This window comes from Acomys russatus, chromosome 1 (assembly GCF_903995435.1).
Source record: "Acomys russatus chromosome 1, mAcoRus1.1, whole genome shotgun sequence".
Taxonomy (NCBI): domain Eukaryota; kingdom Metazoa; phylum Chordata; class Mammalia; order Rodentia; family Muridae; genus Acomys; species Acomys russatus.
In genome coordinates, this window is record NC_067137.1 from 15,475,596 (window position 1) to 15,493,895 (window position 18,300).

Below are 18,300 nucleotides of genomic sequence, written 5' to 3' on the forward strand. Positions count from 1 at the left end.
AATTGCAGGGTTTACCTTCGCACACGGGGCAACACTCCCCAGGCACTTTCACAGGGTGCATGCAGCTCTGCCCACAGGCCGTGGCCACACAGTGAGGATCTCCGTTGATGCACTGGCAGAAAGTACAGTCATCTTCCCGCCACCGGTCCCCATGGGCGCGGATCTGGCCGTTGGCGTAGCAGCCAGCGGGGTTGTTAAAAGGATAGATGGGATCTGCAGAGAAATAGGAGTTCAGAATGAGATGGAGCCGACCAGATCTGACCAAATCAGACAGATGACTCCTTCAGGCTCCCTCCCTCAGTGCTATTCCAACTGGGACCAATGGTAACAGGGGGCTAACATCAAGGAGCCCCTGGGATCACAACAAGGGGCAGCAGGTAAAATGGACTTCTAGCTTCTTGTCCTGGCACTGCTGTTATGAGGAACGTGGCCTAGACACAGGCATACAGGTGTCATGACTCATAAGCCAAGAAGCAGGGACAGAGACAAGCTCTGGTACTTAGGGAAAACAACAAACAAACAAAAAACAGGAGCAACTTAAGATCTGAAAAAAATCTTTTGTGCTGCTGAATTAAGTATTTTTTTTTTTTTACAGCTTGATTTCACCACCTGGAAGGCGGAAAGGGCATTATCTATTGAAGTCAGTGACGCTGTTACTTCTGGGACTAAGTGAGCTGACTTTGATGGTGTCTGCAGGCTCACTAGGACACTGGGAAGGAGCATAGAAGGTCCTCACGCAGCCTTCTCCATGGCAAGGCTGGGTTGGACATCCTATGGGTCCCTGGGATGCCCAGGAGGAGGACTGAACTTATGCCATTTTCCTTGCCATCGTTTGGGCAACTAAGCAATAGACGAGGTTGGAGGACAGAATTAGACAAGACTACCATAAAAAGAGATATTCCAAAACGATAGACAAGAACATAAATAGTGTATGCAAAAATATCTCCAAGTATTCCTGTAAGGAGAACCATAGACAAATCGCTCAGTTTTCTTTTCTAAAAATATACAAAAGCTGGTCTCAACAAGTCAGAACAGAGAGCCCAAGTCAAGTTTAGAGGTTAATGTTTGTTCTACTGAGGCAGGGAGCACTTATACAGAGGTTTGGTGGAAGTGATCTACAGAGCAGGTAGGACTTCCTCAGGCCCTTTATAAAAAAAAAAATATTACAGTGTGTACTTCATTCTGTATTGGACTTGGTTCTGAGTTTTGGGGCATGAGAGGTGACCAGACGTATTTGCAGGCAGCTCGCTAACACTATTAACAAAGGGGCAGCTTCCTGCCTGATTTTTACACCACTAACTGTGATGTCATCTCTGACTCTATTAAGAAGTAAGGCTGGTTAGAGAACAATCCATTGGCAAGGCTAAAAGTTTGAGGTGGCTTCAGCACTGTATGATAAATACAGCACAAACATCAAAAAGGTTTAAAAAAAAGGTATAGAACCGAAAAGGCCACAGTGCCCTTGTGGTCTGTGAGCAGAGGACGGGTAGACTTTGTGACCCACTTAGGACAACAAGGTTCAAGTGACCGTCCCCATCAGAAAACAGTATGTGGCCAAATGATGCCATAGTCTCTTTCAGGCCCTGGACCATTGCTCCTGGCTTCCCTGCAAACTCAGCGGTTTGTGGTTTCCTGGTCCTTAAGTGGGTGAGGTGTGGTGGATGAGAACCATGGTGCCATTCTGAAATTTTCAGGGTTTACGACTGGCAGAGATGGCCGGGGTCTGCTGGAAGACCGTGTAAATACTACTGCTTGAACAGGAATGGAACACAAGAGAATCAACAGGTCCCCAAAAGTCACAAGTGACACATGCCTGGTCCTGAAGCTGCCGCTGTCGCCACACCAATCTGTGACCTGACTCTAATTAGCATGCCTTTCCTAAGGAGAAATGGCAGCAGGGCCCTGGTTCTGAGCTGCCTGGCCTAAACAGATGGTGCCAGTCATACTGACTCTAGCTCAGGAAGCCAAGGACTGCAGATGACAGATTCTAATGCCAAGGTATAGACAAGCTTGGTCCTTGAACTTACTAAGTCACCACTGCAGCTGCAGGGGAGGAACAGAAAGCAACCAGGGAAATCACATGCCAACTTGTAGAACCCGTGACCAAGGACTGTGCCCAAAGCAGAGTTTTCCTCTGTGAAGTATTACTTCCTTGCACTCTACAGGGCACTGTCAACAAAGGAACTTCCTTAACATTCCTTTGAATTAGATTGGTTTTGGAATAAAAGCTCTAAACACGCATGCTCCAGGGAGCTATCCCCTACCTTCTTCACACACAGGGCAGCACTCCCCGTCAGGCACGTAGTATCTTTCGCAGGTCAGCTCTCCACACTGAGCAGTGAAGCAGATGGAGACGCCCCCTTGGCATCGGCAGAATCGACAGTTGTCCATTCGAAACATGTCTCCGTCGGAATACTCCACACTGTTGAATACGCAGGCTGGCTTTGTTTCTGCAGAGTCAGAACAAACAAGGCTTGAAGGAGGGAGCGTATCCCGTGGGGCCCCACCCACAGACAAAGAGCTACACACGACGCAGCGAAGGGATGCTAAGAAGGGAGAAATAACCTCCCTCACTGTCCAATGCCACGTGGTCAGCTCTGAACTCAAATACATATGAGCGACATTAGATGGACTGAGTGGGTTGTGTTTATATCATGTGCTCATGTTCTCTCTCTCTGTCTGTCTGTTTGTCTCTCCCTTTCAGAAAAGAGGCCACAACTTCAAGAGGACACAAGGTGGGAGGGAAGGTATATTCGAAGGAAGAATGGAAAGGGAGGAAATGATGCAATTAGATTTTAATAAAAATAAAAACAACCGAACAAGGCACATTTGAGGTCACTTTTGAGTGGTGCCTTTGTATGCTTTTGAAAAGCCTCTAGAAAGTTCTGTCAGCAGGAAGTAATAATTTGATGGAAATTTACTAAGCTGAATTTAGTGACACAGAGGGACTAGCTCACCGTAACATAAAAACAAACCACACAGTTGCCCTGTTCACACAGAGGAACTGAAATGCTCCTTGGCAAGAGCTGTGGTGACTTTCTCCACCCCAACAGAGGGGACTTGAGGGACCACAACACTCACTTGTATATAAGATTATGTTTACTCTGCTAAATAATTTTCTATCTTTGAATAATCTGTTTCCACACTGGGTCATTTTCTGTTCCAAAGATTTAGAGACGGCTTTCTGTCCCTCTCTTACTCTCTCCTAAGCTCTTTGTTTCTCTCCCTGGTTCAGTAATCTATAATTATTAGTGCTTGGCCATTAACCTCCATTACTTCATTTAATCTCAACACAAAGCTATGATGCAGGTATTTTTTTTTTAATTAAAAACAATTAAGTGCATTTGTGTTTTGCCTACATGTCTGTGTGAGGGTGTTGGATGCCTTGGAACTGGGAGTTACAGGTAGTTATGAGCTGCCATGTGGGTGGTGGGGTGGTTGGCTTTGGTCCTTTGGCAGAGCAGCCAGTGCTCTTTACCTCAGAGCATCTTTCCAGCCCCTGTGACGCAGGTATTAACCTGAGTTTAGAAACGAGGGAATTCTGGGTAATTTGTTTTAGAAGTACATATTCAGCAAAGGGTAGAAAGCAAAACTATAGTCCTTCAGCTGAAGGCTTGATCTCTCTACACCCCATCCATGGTCATGTTAAAACGCTCAGTATGAGACTTATTCTAATCAGACAAAAGACACCACTAGAAAACAAAACTACAGTTTACTACCTCTTGTGAATCAAGGCAAACATGCTCAAAGACTCTACTAGCAGACATATCCTAGACTTATAAAAGAGGTTACATACCACGACTAATTGGTATTTATTACATAATGCAAAGTGGGCTTAATTATTCAAAAAAGTCAGTTAATTCAATAAGACAGACCAACTGAATAAAGAACAAGAACTATAGCACTTTCCCAAATGATGCACAATAAACATCTGAAGCAACCTAAACACTTCCATAATACAAAAGCTCAGCAATCCGTAATAGTTAGAAACTTCGTCAACTTGATGAATAGTGTTGAATTCTCACTCCCAGCATCTGCCAAGGGGATGAGTTGAAGACCTGACTGTTCAGATATCCATGGCTTGTAAGGTCAGAGCTGAATGGACTATTAGTGGAGTCTTACTGGAGAAACTTGGGTATGCCTGTAACGGGTATATCTTGTGCCTGAAACTCTTAACTCTGACAGCTCTTGCTCTGACCACTCTAATATCCCTCTCTCTCTGTCCCTCTCCCCCTTCTTCCCTCCCTCCCCCTCCCTCATCATATCTTTGGCTGCTATGCCCCTGTGTCTATGCTCCTGTCTTGCCATAGCCCTAGGAACAATAGGGTCAGACAACAATGAACCTGAAACCACGAATCAAAATAAATCTGTTCTTTTAAAGCTGCATTTTAAAAGTAGTTTTTACCACAGTGATAAGAGTGAAAGAGAAGCCAACAAAGTCTATAAGGACTCACAGACCCTCATACTTAGCAATGTTAGAAGACGGAAGTTTCCCCTCAAGACCAAGAAAAAGACAAGGATGTCCGCTCTTAGCACACCAGGCTAACATTGCAAGTTCTAGACAAAACAATCAGGGAAGGAAAAGAAGTAAAAGACAGCCAGAGTGGAAAGGAAGAAAGAAGCCTATCTCTAGAAGCAGATGACATGATCTTGACTATAAAAAAGTAATAAATATTTTGAAAAATCTATCACATTATAAACGACTTCAGCAAGGTTACTGGGTACAAACTACAACATAAGAAAACTAGATTTCTATACAATAAACACCCAGAAAATAAAGATTAAAAAAAAAAAATCCCATTTCCCAAGAGAATCAGAAGGAATAAAGTATTTTCAGAAAAATGTAAATACAAAACTTATACTCTGAAGCCAACTATACACTGAAGAAAGTAAAGAGTTCTAGATAAATAGACCCCGATTGAAAAACAATATTACTAACATGAAAATATTTCCCAAATTAATCTAATATCTAATGTCATCCTTCTCAAAACCCTAGCTCATTCTTTTCTTTTTAAATTGACATTCTCATTAAAAGTTGACAAAAAATCTTTAAAAGAAAAATAAACTTTGAGCTTTCACCCTTCCTGATTTCCAACTGTGACCCAATACTAGAGTGACCTGAACAGTGTGGTGCTGGTGTAAAGACAGACATGGCACTTCCAGAATTCAGAAAAAAAAAAAAAAAAACTACCAATAGTCAGCTTTTTGACAAGAGGGAGAGCACAATTTGATGAAGGGAAAAAAAAAAAAAAAAAAATGGTACAGAGACACCTACATATCCACACCTTGAGGAATGACGCTCAGTCTTCTACAGCTTTCCCTATCTCAGTCTCTACCAGTTTATTAAATGAGTGATTCTGGGAATAACTCCTTTTTCCAGACATCAAACTCATGTCAACTGGGATTCCAAAAGCCTCACATAGATCATGAGAACTATTCAAAGAGGCTACAAAAGGATGATTCATACTTCTTGTTTATTTTATATTTTGCTATATCTCGCTGATCACCTAAGTACTGACATTGACAGGTCCCACAAGACAGAAGTAAATCATTGTGATCCCGGATGAAGCAATGGCTTCTTGGATTTGGCACCAAAAGAATGCACAGTATATTAGATTCAGACAATTCTTGTGCTTCCAAGGGTACTATCGAGAAAGTGAAATGACAGGCTACAGACGTGGAGACTCTTATAATAAAATCACTTACAACTGAACAACATAAACCCTAGCCCAACTAGAAAATGGAAGAACATTCTAGAAGGTGGCGCTCCACGCAGGATTCAGTGAGAAGCAGCCAATGCACATGCGAAACGTGGCTTGCGCTGCTGGTTATTAGAAGAATACAAAGCAAGAATACACCTTGCAAGAAGACTGCAGCAAACCAAAACAAAACAAAACAAAGCAAGACAGGTCTTAACAAGTGCAGGTGGGGGTGGGGATACAGTGGCACTCTGTCACTGCTAATAGGGAAGTAAAAAGACAAAAAATAACAATAACAACAACAAAAAAAAAAAACGCAGCTTTGATCAGCAGTTCCTCAAAATACTAAAGTTACCATATGACCAATAATCTCATTATTTTTTCTGTGAGGAACATGAATTTTAAGTTAGGTGGCTTGACTGCAGGCTCAGGAGTGGCTCTAATGTGTATGCCCATGCTTTTCTTCAGTGATATCTAGATGCAGTATTTCCGCCCCCGCCCCCCCCCCCCAGAAAACTAGTATTATATTAAACAGAATTCCTACAATAGCTCAGAATTTTTCTACATACTTCTAGTTAAACTACTTAGCTGACCTGGGCCTAGAAGGACATCCACAGCTAGACTACAAATTCCAAAAAAGTACAGAAAACAGAGCAATGTTAAATAAGCCAGATCTGCTTACAATATAAAAAAAGCAGGCAGCACCCACTCAGCTTGGGAAGGAAAAAGTAGGCAAACTGATATTATTTAGCGGAGTTAATCAACCACATATACCACAGGGGTGAAGCCACAAATCTCAGTACAGCATTTGAAAAAGGAAGGAAGGAAATGCTGGTCACGCACGAAACTGCTGCCCTTGTTTTCTTGGTGAGGTGTGTGGACACTTGTGTGTAGAAGAGTCTTGGCTGACAGGAGGGTGGGGCCAGTTAGCTACACGGGTAAAGCACAGACAGGGATGGTGGTGGTGGGTGAAATAAAGAGTCTCCAAGAGTACAGTTCAGAAAGCCACCTTTAGGGTAAGGCTTTCTGGGTTAGAACAGAACAGATCAGCAAAATGAAGTCTGTTTGATGTTGAGAGAAGTTAAAAAGAACTTTCCAAGCAAGTGTATAGTGAAAAGTAACACCCAATTACTTCTTCACCTGTTGAGGCTGGGTATGAATCTTAGAATGACGAAGGATCAGCCACTGCCCTCCAGAAAGGGCGACACGGGCAGATGTGGAACAGGGGCGGTCCTGGGTGGAATCTCTACCACTTAGTACGGAAGTGTCTGTCAGTGACTTTCCCTATGTGCTCTGTGTCTGGCAACATAGGCTTCTGCATTCTGTAACCATCTCTTCCATCTAACATCCCACAACTCTTGAGAGAGAGGGGCGGGGGAGGGGGAGAGGAAAAGAGAGAGAGAGAGAGAGAGAGAGAGAGAGAGAGCACGCGCGCTGCAGTACAGACTATTGGAAAACTAGTCCCTGCCAAGTCACATTGATTGGCAGGTGGTGACACGTATCAAAGGGAAATACTGAAACACAGAACTTCATAGCAAATGTGGAGATGGAGGCACACTGCCCGAACCTAGCCTTGCCCAGGTCTCTTCTCCTCCTCCTCCTCCTCCTCCTCCTCCGCCTCTTAGCTCAGCTTCTATCTTGGCAGCAGTCTCCTTGCACTGTGGGATGACCTGTGTAGGATGTCAACGGACAGGAAGCAGCCGAAGGAGTGACAACTGTGCGAGACAGATGGAGGCAACTGGACAGTTCCTCCAAATATTTCCCTCTAACTGGTGTAAAGAGACTGATGCAATTATGAGACCAGACACAAAGGCTTCCAAGTACCGGCTCTTCCATTGGATGCTAAAGTCTACGCCAGGGTATGCCAAGGAAACAGTAATTCAGAATGAGGGAAAGGGATGATGCTTGGAAGACTGCAAAAAGCCCTGCATGATCACTAGCTTACTATGGCCCTGGGGAACAACAGGCATGCGCAGGAAATACACACCAAAGTCTTTCTTTCTATCTTGCTTCCTCGCCCGCCCCCCCTTCCTTATTGGAAGACATAATGAGCTTGGACTGTTACTGAACAAACCCAACACCCAGACAGTGGGTTTTCTTTCTCTCTTTAAAACATTTTTAAGACTAATTTATTTATTCACTTTACATCCTGACTGTTGCACCCTCTCTCCTCTCCTCCTGGTCCCATCCTCCCTCCTCCCCTGGTCCTCAAAAAAAAGGAGATTCCCCCTACCCACCCATGTTACCTCATCAAACTGCATCAGGACTAAGGACATCCTCTTCCCCTGTGGCTTCTCAAGGCAGCCCCACCAGGGGGCAGTGATCAAAAAGCAGGCAACAGAGTCCATGTCAGAGACAGCCCCTGCTCCCCTTATGGGGGGTGGGGTGGGGGTCCCACATGAAGCCTGAGCTGCCCACCTGCTACATCTGTGTAATGGATGTCTTCAGTAACTGCCTTCTTATTAACAGACTGCAGGTTGGGTTTGTAGGCTAACATCTTACAGGATAAGAAGGTTGATTTTGGGGAACATCTTTCCTGTGATTGACTTTATTTAACCAAGATCCTTAGCTATTAATGCTCATTTAAAATCTGTTCTTTAATATAGCACCACAGGGACAGCAGATGTCTGGAATGGTACAAAAGACAGGCTGAAAATACATGCCCCACTGCCCCTTGCACCCTTCTTAGGAATTTAGTCTATATCCACCTTAAGACTACTCTGGGTTATCCTGTGCACACAAGTGACCATCCTTTGCTTCCCTTGTCTTCCGTCACTCTTGGCATGCCTGGGAAAAGAAAGCTCTCCTCCTTTTATTCCAGTAGTAGGCTCTTACACTGTTGGAATATGGACTGGCCTCAAGTTATACATAGCCTTGCTCAATATGCTCAGTATTAAATATTATAAGGCTGAAACTATTTCTGGAAGTTTCAGTTGGTATGTTCCCAATACCGTAATGCCACAGTTGAATTTACTGGCTTACTTGGGATCATATTATATAACTAAGTCACACTGGAAGAGTCAGTTGCTGGTGATGTCATCCAAACCAAATACTGTATTTCTCTAGGTGCCTAGTGCATGCCCTGGGAAGCTGATACGTTTAAGTGTGAGTGCCGATCACTTCCGCATTCTACGCCTGGTGTCTCAGCAGCCAGGGCCTATGGGCCTAGAGGTGGCCTATGCATAAGGTGATAGGGAAGATAGGACACAATGAGCAGACAGGCACGTATGCCTGTGACGTCAGCAGGCAGCTCCAGCTCACTGCTGATAAAACATCTGCCTGGGAGGTTGAGCACATACATTTTCGTGAAGGAGGTGGCTGACTGTTCGCCACTCAATCTTATCACTCATTCCCATGGTTTCTGATGTCACCTCACAAGCGTTATTCTCAGCTTGCAAACTCTCTTGTCCGTGCTCTACCAACACAAGACCAAACCAGGTTTATGGAGGAAGCGCTCCCATCTATTCCTCCAGGCTGGTGAAATTCAGGAGCTCTTGGGTTCATCTGTAAATTTTAAAAATTTACAACTTCCTTTTGATGTGCAGTTTTAGAATGTAATATAAGTCCATGGGTCAGCTCGGCAGCCGAGACCTGCTGTGAAATCTCTGCTTCTGCACAGGGGGCTGGTCATGTTATGGCCAACCTACCCTCTCCTCAACCGGGGTCTTCCTTTAGATAGAACTGGGGACCTCTCTCCAGACAGCGAACCAGGCTCCCCAGGTCCAGCTGTGCATACCTGCCCCTCTGAAATTGCTGTCACTGAGTTTCAAGTGTATCCTGCCTTTTATTCAGGAGCCCCGCAACAGGGTTTCTATATCTGTGCTGTTGAAACGACGGGACACATGACTTATGGCTCAGTGCTGCCTTCTTGATATCTATGTGAGAAAGAAATTGCCACTAGGGACTGTGTGTTGCTTTGTCCAGCAGGCCTTTTGCCCCTACAAATAAGAATTGTGTATCTGACCCTATATCCTTTTACATTTTAATGACGGGAAGTTGGTGGGCGGGGCATGACGTTTAACTCTGGGGACTACACAAACTTCAAAGACACCCGTAAGGCTGCATACTTGTGTGTGCTCTGTTTAATTTTCACTTTCAATTTTTGCTGACAACCCTATGCCTATTCTTCTCTTTTCTAATTAATATTTAACCACTGTGTTATTAAACCTGCTCTGAGGGTATAGCTGCCCCACGTCCCTGTGGCTAAACAAGTTCCTCTCTTCTGTTTCCATCCCTCCACCTGCTTCTCCTTCCGTGATCCCTCCCTCTTTTCCTTGTCCCCTTCAACACACACAGACACACACACGCACGTGCACGCACACAGAGCTTAGCTTTTTAAAGTAATAATAATGATCCTTTAGTTATAGTACATAAATATTATAGCGTCTATTAATGGTGAGACTGTGACATAAGCAACATTTTTCTAGCACTTGGGTTATAAAGCACATATATGCATATAATACACACACACACACACACACACACACACACACACACACACAATAAGCAAGATAAAGGTGTAGAGTGATCTTAAAAATATCCTATAGAACTGAATTATAGTTCTCAAAGACTATAGTTACTATCTAATCTCCTGCAGCTGAATGGACAATATAGAACCAGACAATATGCAGCAAGACAAGAAACAAGTAATGATGACAAAAATTTTGTGGTGACAAGAAAGAAGCCACTACAGGAAGCAGTAACTCTCCTTAGTAGTCAGGTGGTCAATCCTATTTGTAAGGTCAGTGTTATAAAAACGTGTCTCTAAGTCAGGGCAAGCCATGGGGATTGATACCAAGGCCATGGAGAAGAAGGCAACAGGCAATGTTCTGACCAAGAGAAAGGCATGGTGCCTGGCTTTCTAGAATCAAGGGCCTAAGCGAGAAGATGAGGGAGCTTCTTTATCCAGAGAAATGAAGCAAACATTCTCACTACAGGTGTTCTTTTCAGAAGACTAAACGACTTCAGATGAAAGTGTAGGACAGTGAAACCTGGGGTGCCCCTCCTCTGCGAGCTGGCCTGTTCAGTCACTTCTAAGGGGCACAAAGATGGTTCTCAACCAGATCATTCACTTGCTTAAAAAAAAACAAAACCCCATGGGGACCCTCTGAGGGTCACAGTAAACCAATATGGGATGAAGTCAACAGATCACCCTCTCCTGGAAGCGAGAGACAGCAGTGCAAGGAAGCACACGTGGGATGCTGCAAGCCCTGGGGTAAGGAGCGATAGTTTCTGCCTCGAGTGGTGCAAGAATTACGGCACAAGTTAAGTACTCACAGAAAACAGTGGGAGCTAAGCATCTACAGAATATCACCTGCAATGAATCACAAAGCCACGGCCAGAAGGAAAAGGCCTGCTCGTCCACTGGCTGGTGTTTAACAGACAAAACCCCTGGCTGGGTGGTGGCAGGAAGGTACAGGAAGCACTTCAGAGAGATTTAAGCACACGGACCTTTCCCTGCGCCTTCACTTGTAGGTGTCTATTTATAAAATCTGAGCCCCTGGATGCTTATTCTTGCCGTACTGTCTCTGTCCTGCACCATCACCACCCAGAACGTGAGTACACAGAATAAAAAAGACAATTTACACCCGACACATCACTTCTACTACTCATTTCATTCTAGACTTGTAGAACCAAGGCCCATGGAGACCACAAGCCTTCCCCAGTTACACAGCACGGGAGGGGGGAAAAAAAAATCAAATCTTTATCTGACATAATTTGGCCTGAGGTTTTTCTTAATAACCACCAAGCTACCAAGTTACACCACCAGTGTTTCTTCAGTGCAAACCGAAGTGACATAACCCATGACTATGTGGCTGGAAAATACAAGGTCACGAGTCAAATATGATTTCAGCTTTAGAAGGACCTGTTTGTGGAGGAGGGAACTGAGAGTGGGAAGGCGACCTCCCACAGCCAGATCCTCACAGGCAGCAGCCGCTGTCCGTTTCTGTGTGCGCAGTGTAGTTTTATAGCTGCCTAACCAGGTCTCTGCTCTCATCTGCGCATAAACGGCAGCTACGCATTATGCAACTATTCTGTCTGTCTGTTGTGCTCCCTGAAACTTCCAACTGAGAGGCAAGGCTCTGGTACTCTCTCGACGTCTAGATCTCATAAGCACCGACATGTCAAATACCAACTCGCCTTGTGAAGGGTGAAGGTAAGGGGCAGATTTTGTTGAAGGAGTTTTATGATGGGAGGATCCCTTCTCTAAGGCCAGAGGGGACAAGCCTAAAGCTGGCCGACAACTGGCCCCCAGCTACGATCACAGATGCCTGGACAAGGTCTTTTCTATTTCCAATTGTGCTGGCTCCTACGTGGTTTGAGATAGAAGATCTCCGGACAGCAATGGGGACAGGGCATTGGGTGACACAGAAAGTATGTCAACAGGCTGGATCTGTGATCCCTGAAATTCCCGCATTGAGCTTCCGATAGATCTTATCACATGATCTGCTACCGAATCTCCGAGGTTTGCTCCCTAACTTTCTTAGCTGCACAGTGACTAAGCCTCCTTGCTTAGTGACCTGCGACGTGTCGCTGAGTGTGCTCCCTGCTCTAATGGGCAGAAACAGCTAGGTTGACCCTCCCTCCTCCTGCTGCACCAGTAAATGTACACTCTCTGAGAACAAGAGAAACCCCACGTACCATTAACACATTCAAAGACATCACAGCACTTTCCAGGTGTCCCATCTCCACGAGAGACTATTCGGGGAGTAGATCCCACCTCACAAACGGGGAAACCACATAAGCCAGAGAGACACTCGCATCTGAAACCAAAGAAAAGGGAAGGAAAACCCCATGAATAAGTAACAACACAGAAGTCGGGAGACCCCCAAAGTGGCAAGTACGTGGTCTACATGATACAGCCTGGATACACGGTGCAGTGGCAGAGTTAAGGGAAAGGCTGTGCTGGCACGCAGCTCTCTAAATGGCCATAGCTCACGTCATCCCCCCTCCCCCATTTTAACTTTGCCCACTTTGGAAGACGTAGCCCCCTCATTTCTTAGTTCATCAGGTTGGTATTCACTGTAACATTTTCAGGTGATATGTAGCCATCTCTGTACACACAGGCCAGTCTCTCGGTCAGAGTGCTCCCTGCATTTAGCAGCCCCGGGCAGCAGCCTTGTTTCCAGTGATGGGTAGGCATATTCTCTAGCGGTTTTTATTTCTCCCCCAGCCCCCCGGTAAGTATGTTATGGGCATTCTCGTCATTTTGAGCAGTGCTTAATTTACGTTTGTGTGCCATATACAGAAAAGACCAAAGACTGAAGTCTCTTTACACACCGGATGACGTAAGGTTTAGGTAAATGGATGCTGTGACAGCTGTCTTAGAAGTAGGAAGTTTTAGTTTCTTGAACTGTATGCTACCACATGTGCATGCGTCTCCCCATGCAGTGATGAGATGTTTCATGAGCTGTAAGCTCTGGTCACTCTCTCTTGACTTTAATTTTGCGGGGAAACCTGCCTAAACATAGAAGCCAATAAATGGAAATAGGTGAAGAAAACAAAGACGAGACCAAGCCGGCTTCTCAGATGCAATGAACTAAGACACTGGAAACGAGATGCTCAGGCAGCTGAGGAGTGCCAGTGGAAGTGGGTCCTAGCCTCTGGTCCTGGGACTCCACAGGGACAGACTACAGGGTCAGATGCTAGAAAGAATGCTGGAGTGAGATGCCAGGTGGGGAGGAGGAAGTCAGGCCATCCTTAGGAGAGAGAAGGCTGCTGGAAGGAAATGTGGGTCTCATGCACAGTGGGGCGGTTATGACGGGGGAAGGGCACAAAGATGAGGGAAGAATTATTAACAGGTCCACTAATTGTTTTTTCCCCCCTTTCCTCCTTTTGTGATTGGTTCATTCTCTTATTGTTTGACTCTTCAGTGAACTAAAATGTGCTTAGAGTCCTCAGCTATCTCAATAATCAGGCCCAGAATTTCAGTGACATTTACAATTGGCCCTGGAACTAAACGGAAATGAAGTTAAAGTTTGCACCAAAGACCATTAAACGCCACTGCCCCCTCTGCCGCCGCTTCTCTTTTGCTCCTTCCACCTGTGGTGATGGTTAGGGATTCCTGGGAGAACAGGAATCAAAACCTCATTAGTAGGCTTAGCTGCAATCTTATTTCTGTCTACGGTTTAAGATAAACGCCTGCTCGTCGTTTTGTGTGTGGAGCTTTTTCTTCCCTCAGGACAACTGCCTTCCAGGGCTGAGTACCATGAACTGGCCTTTTCACATCAAGTAAGGTAACTCCATGGTCCTTCCCGCTCAAGTGCCTAACCACTACAGTTTTAAGCACACAGTCATATCGCTATGATTGCTCACCTTGCCATACTGCTTACATTACTGCACTTGACACTGTACAAGTTAAGTTCCTCATACGGAGGGGCCATAGCCAGACCCTAGCATCTAGGTGCAGTTACAACTGACCGCATCCTACACGGATTGCTCGCTGTTTCTACTGCGTCTTCTAGACTCGTGTCCCACCTGCTGATGTGTTGCAGAGAATCAGTCTTAAACACCAAAAAGCACAGGTGAGCTCAAGAAATACTTGAGACGCTGTTCTTCAGCACTTCAGGACTTTCTGTCTGAATAACCATGTGCACATCTGTATTAAACTTGCTGTGGGAAAACACAACACACTGAAAAGCATTACTAACTTTGCCTCTATCCGCCACATTTCCCAGTGTCCAAATACCCCTATTATTACCCTGTGACAGCTGTACCGGCACCACATGGATGAACTAAAACTACTCAAAAATGCTTAGTAACCCACTCAGAAAAGGAAGGCCCTCTTTTCTGCATTTTACTACTGAGATTAAATTGGTTGACTGGCAAAGAACCACGGTATTTGAAAGCTGGTGTGCTCTTGGTTCCTGGCCCCCTTCTTAGCTACCCCACCCCGTCTCCAGCACACGCTTCCTGTCTAGTGCCAGCCTTTGACTTCCCAGCCCTTTAATGAATGTACTGAGGAAGAACCCAGAAAAAGTGAGCATTTGTGCTCAGGCCTGACAGGTCTTGCACACCTGTTAGGCTTAGATCTTGCAAAACTGCCTTTCATTTTCTTTTCTCAGATTGAAAATGGCCCAATAGCAATTTCATGCCGTTGAACCCATCTGCTCCCAGGTCTTCTTTCATTCCTTCCGTCAGGTAGCAACTAAATCAGACGCTCCTAGATTACCCACACCGCACAGATGTACCCTACTCTCTGTGCTTTCCACTGGAAGAAGCCAGAGTTCCTTCTGAGTCACTTGGAGGAAATGCTGAGTTACAGAATAGGCGAAGCACACAGGCTGCACTTTGTCCTCACTACCTCCTTTCCCTTAATTAAAAAAAAAAAAAAATTCTTTCCCGGCTGATCTTCTCCTCCCTCCTACCCCAATCCTGGGTAAGAGCAAGCGAGGCAAAAAGAGAAAACAGATGGATTAGGAAACTAACAGGAGACAGATGCTTACAGCGGTTGATGTCATCACTTACCCTCCCCAGCTCCCAGCCACGCTGTTTCCCCTCACTCCAGCCACGCTATGCCACGCCCAGCCTGCAGCCCGGTTCCTGTGCTCACTTCCACAGCTAGCCACCTCCTCGTTTCACTCATCAGTATCTCATCGCCCTGAAACCCACATCCCTTCTCCTTCTCGTTCTCTCCCAGCATTTCCCTGTTCTCTCCCAGCATCTCCCTGATGCTGTGCTCGCTCTCCGCTCCAGGCAAACTCTTGCTTTGCTGGTCCTTCTGCCTGCCCCTTCTACGCCTTGCGTGTTCTCTGTCCAGCACGTGGGTCCAGCTGCTTTTCAGGCGTCACCTGGACACACTTGTCTGGAACCCCTCTCACCCTCTGCTTTAGACCACATGCTCTTTTTGTGCCCATTAGGTTGGTGTACAAAATGGGACAGAATTAGAGATGAAGATAGGATGGGTGATTATTAGCCAGAGTAACAAATCAGATACCACAGCAAGGGAGGGCTGGGGGAAAGGCAGAGACCCTTGATGGCCATCTCAACAAATCCCCTCTTGACAGAACAACGTGAGGATACCTTAAGGTAAGCCTTTGCCCTATGAGATGAAAGTCATGCACACAGACAGCATCTACCCTTCTAAAGTATAGAATCTTGCACACTGGTTTTTCCATTGGCAAACTACTGGAACCTATTTCTTCACCCCAAGCAGAAACTCTGCACCCCACAGCAGCCTGCCCCCACCCCCTGCGTTTCCTGTCTCCATCCCTGGCAAAGTACAAATACAAGATACGCCTCTGTGTGCTAACCTATTTTGTGCCGTTCATATAAATGAAATAATAAAACGAGAGAGTTAATTATTTTTTTCTTTTGAATTTCAAAGAAGTAGTTCTCTGTATTGGCAACATGCCTGGGCTGTGGAGGTGGGGGGAGGGGGCTGTAATGGTATCCTCAATATTGAGATAATTATCAATCAAACGCCATGTAAATAAATTTCTGCATGACGTAATCAGAGCTGCAGCCAGGTGGGACTTGGTTAAGAGCGTCTGCCCTCCTTTTCCTGGACTAGGTGATGGCCAACAGCATTTAGAAATCGCAGGAGCCCCTAGAGGGCTCCCTTCCTTAGGTCAGGCTGCAGCCTGGCTGACTAGCAGCAGTGTATGTCTTCCTGCTTCTGGGGCTGCTATATACATAGTCTCAGGCAGCACAGAAGCTCCCAGACTGCTGACTGCAGGCTTGTAAGCTTGGCCTCTATGTTTCTTGCAGCTTCCACACTCTGCACATGATCACTGTAACACCAATGACAAGCCACCACTCACCGAAGGCAACGGCCAATGCCAGCCTATGGGATGCCTGCCTATCCTCGCCTTGATCTTCGTCCTTTCTGCTCTCTTTCATCCCCAACCTTCGGAGCCTGTTTTATATACTCCTCGACTTTACTTTCCCCATAACTTTTGCTTTTCCTGGGGATGCAGCAGTTGCGTATTTATATATTCTATTTTTCAGGAGAAGAAACAGCATGCTAAATGCTGGGGCCCTGGTACCTTGGGGGCACGTCTGAGATCTGTTTTTGAAAAACTATGCTCAAGAATCAGTGCTTGTTTATCTGCTTACCAGAAGGAAGAGAGAAAGTTTAAAGGATGCTAAATAAAGGTGATACTAGCATTGCAGCTGGGGGGGAGGGAGGTTTGTCCTCTGCCACTCCCACAGCCCTCTTTACAAAGCACAGGAGTGCCTCCTCCGAATGTGCCCCGTGGTGGGCGCTGGCACCCTCCACCAGAAGAACATCTGCCCAGAGGAAGACTTTGGAAGCCGCACACCATTGGCACCCCATCTTCCTGAGACAGACACTTATCTCTGTCCTCATCTTACAGGAAAAACAAGTGCAAGTTGTGAAGCCATCCAATGTTGGCTTTATTCTACATCTGAAAAGAGTGACCCAGCCTTCAAATGGGTCCCTTCCGCAGCCAAAGGCAGGAAGGTTTCCCTTGATCAGGGACTGAGCAGAAATGAAGCATTTACGTACTTGAACTAAGGCTAAGTACTTCCAGCACTAAGGCTGCAGAGGGTATTAATGAAATAGCTTGTCAAGAATGGAAATGACGCCACATAAAAAGGAGCTTCCTCATTAATGAAAGTTGATGCTCTGCCGTCATTCTACTGCTTCACCTTCTTACCTCTTCAGGAATATGTACATTTAAAACAAGACTAAATAAGACATCTCAAAGGAGGTCCAACTACCACTCTGGAAAACAGTATAGCTCCCTATGGGAGTTCCTCAGGCTTGAATTTCCCCCCTGTCTTTCCCTAGGAGATTTACCAGTCCCTGGAGGACTACTGACCCTACTTCACCCTCCTCCAGCTAATCGCCTTATGAGCTCCTCAAATCTTCATCAGAAGTCACAGCCAGCCACAGAGGGTCACCTACTGCTGCCCATCAGTGGCCCTTCTTCCTCCCCCACAACCCCCACACAGGGAGCTGCTCCCAACTAACAGGTAACTGCACATTCCTGACGATTTTGACCTCAGAGACAGGAGAAATGCCACTTAGTTTTCTGTGGTCATTTATGCTTTTCTTGTTCCTCTGGGAGGAAGAAGTGAGGGATGTGCTCTCATGGACGGAAGATATAAACCCACCACAATTACGTAACTAGGACAGTCATCATGGTTTCTCTCTTCCTGGGTTTCTCAAGAGATAATTACTGCTTCCTTTTCAAAGAAGCCAGGAGCCTAGGAAGCAGAAGGTGTGAAGCGGAAGGGAAAGTGGAATACACTGTAGGAAAATACAAACTTTAGGTAGACTCAGTTCTCCTAAAACTGTACCCTACGTCAGTAGGATGAGAATAAAGCAATGATGCCTTCTAGTAATTACTATGCTGATGTGACTTGCTAACGAAATGCAGGGGCAGGCTTGAAGAGTCTCTGATCTTGGCAGCAGCCAGACCAGAGGCCCAGCAACATTTGAAAACATTCCTTGGCCCTTCTTCAAAGTGTTAAGGGCTGGGACCCCACAGGCATTCCTAACCACCTTGTCCAGATCAGTTGTCTGACACTGAGTGTCCTCTGTGTCCACTTCCTTAGGTCTGAGAGAAGTCATTGGGGTAGCCTTTCATGGGCTGGCAGGATGGCAGGGAGAAATACACAGAGGACAAGTTAA

General features: G+C 45.7%; 1 protein-coding gene across 1 annotated transcript in view; it reads right to left on the reverse strand.

The window, feature by feature from the left end:
• Crim1 (cysteine rich transmembrane BMP regulator 1) overlaps nt 1-18,300 on the reverse strand; it is a 173,435-nt gene that overhangs the window by 58,582 nt on the left and 96,553 nt on the right. Inside the window, exons 5-7 of the mRNA XM_051166903.1 lie at nt 12,342-12,463; nt 2,265-2,450; nt 16-213 (exon numbers count right to left, since the gene is read on the reverse strand). Coding sequence (XP_051022860.1) covers nt 16-213; nt 2,265-2,450; nt 12,342-12,463 — 506 coding nt within the window. The remainder of the gene's footprint in view (nt 1-15; nt 214-2,264; nt 2,451-12,341; nt 12,464-18,300) is intronic.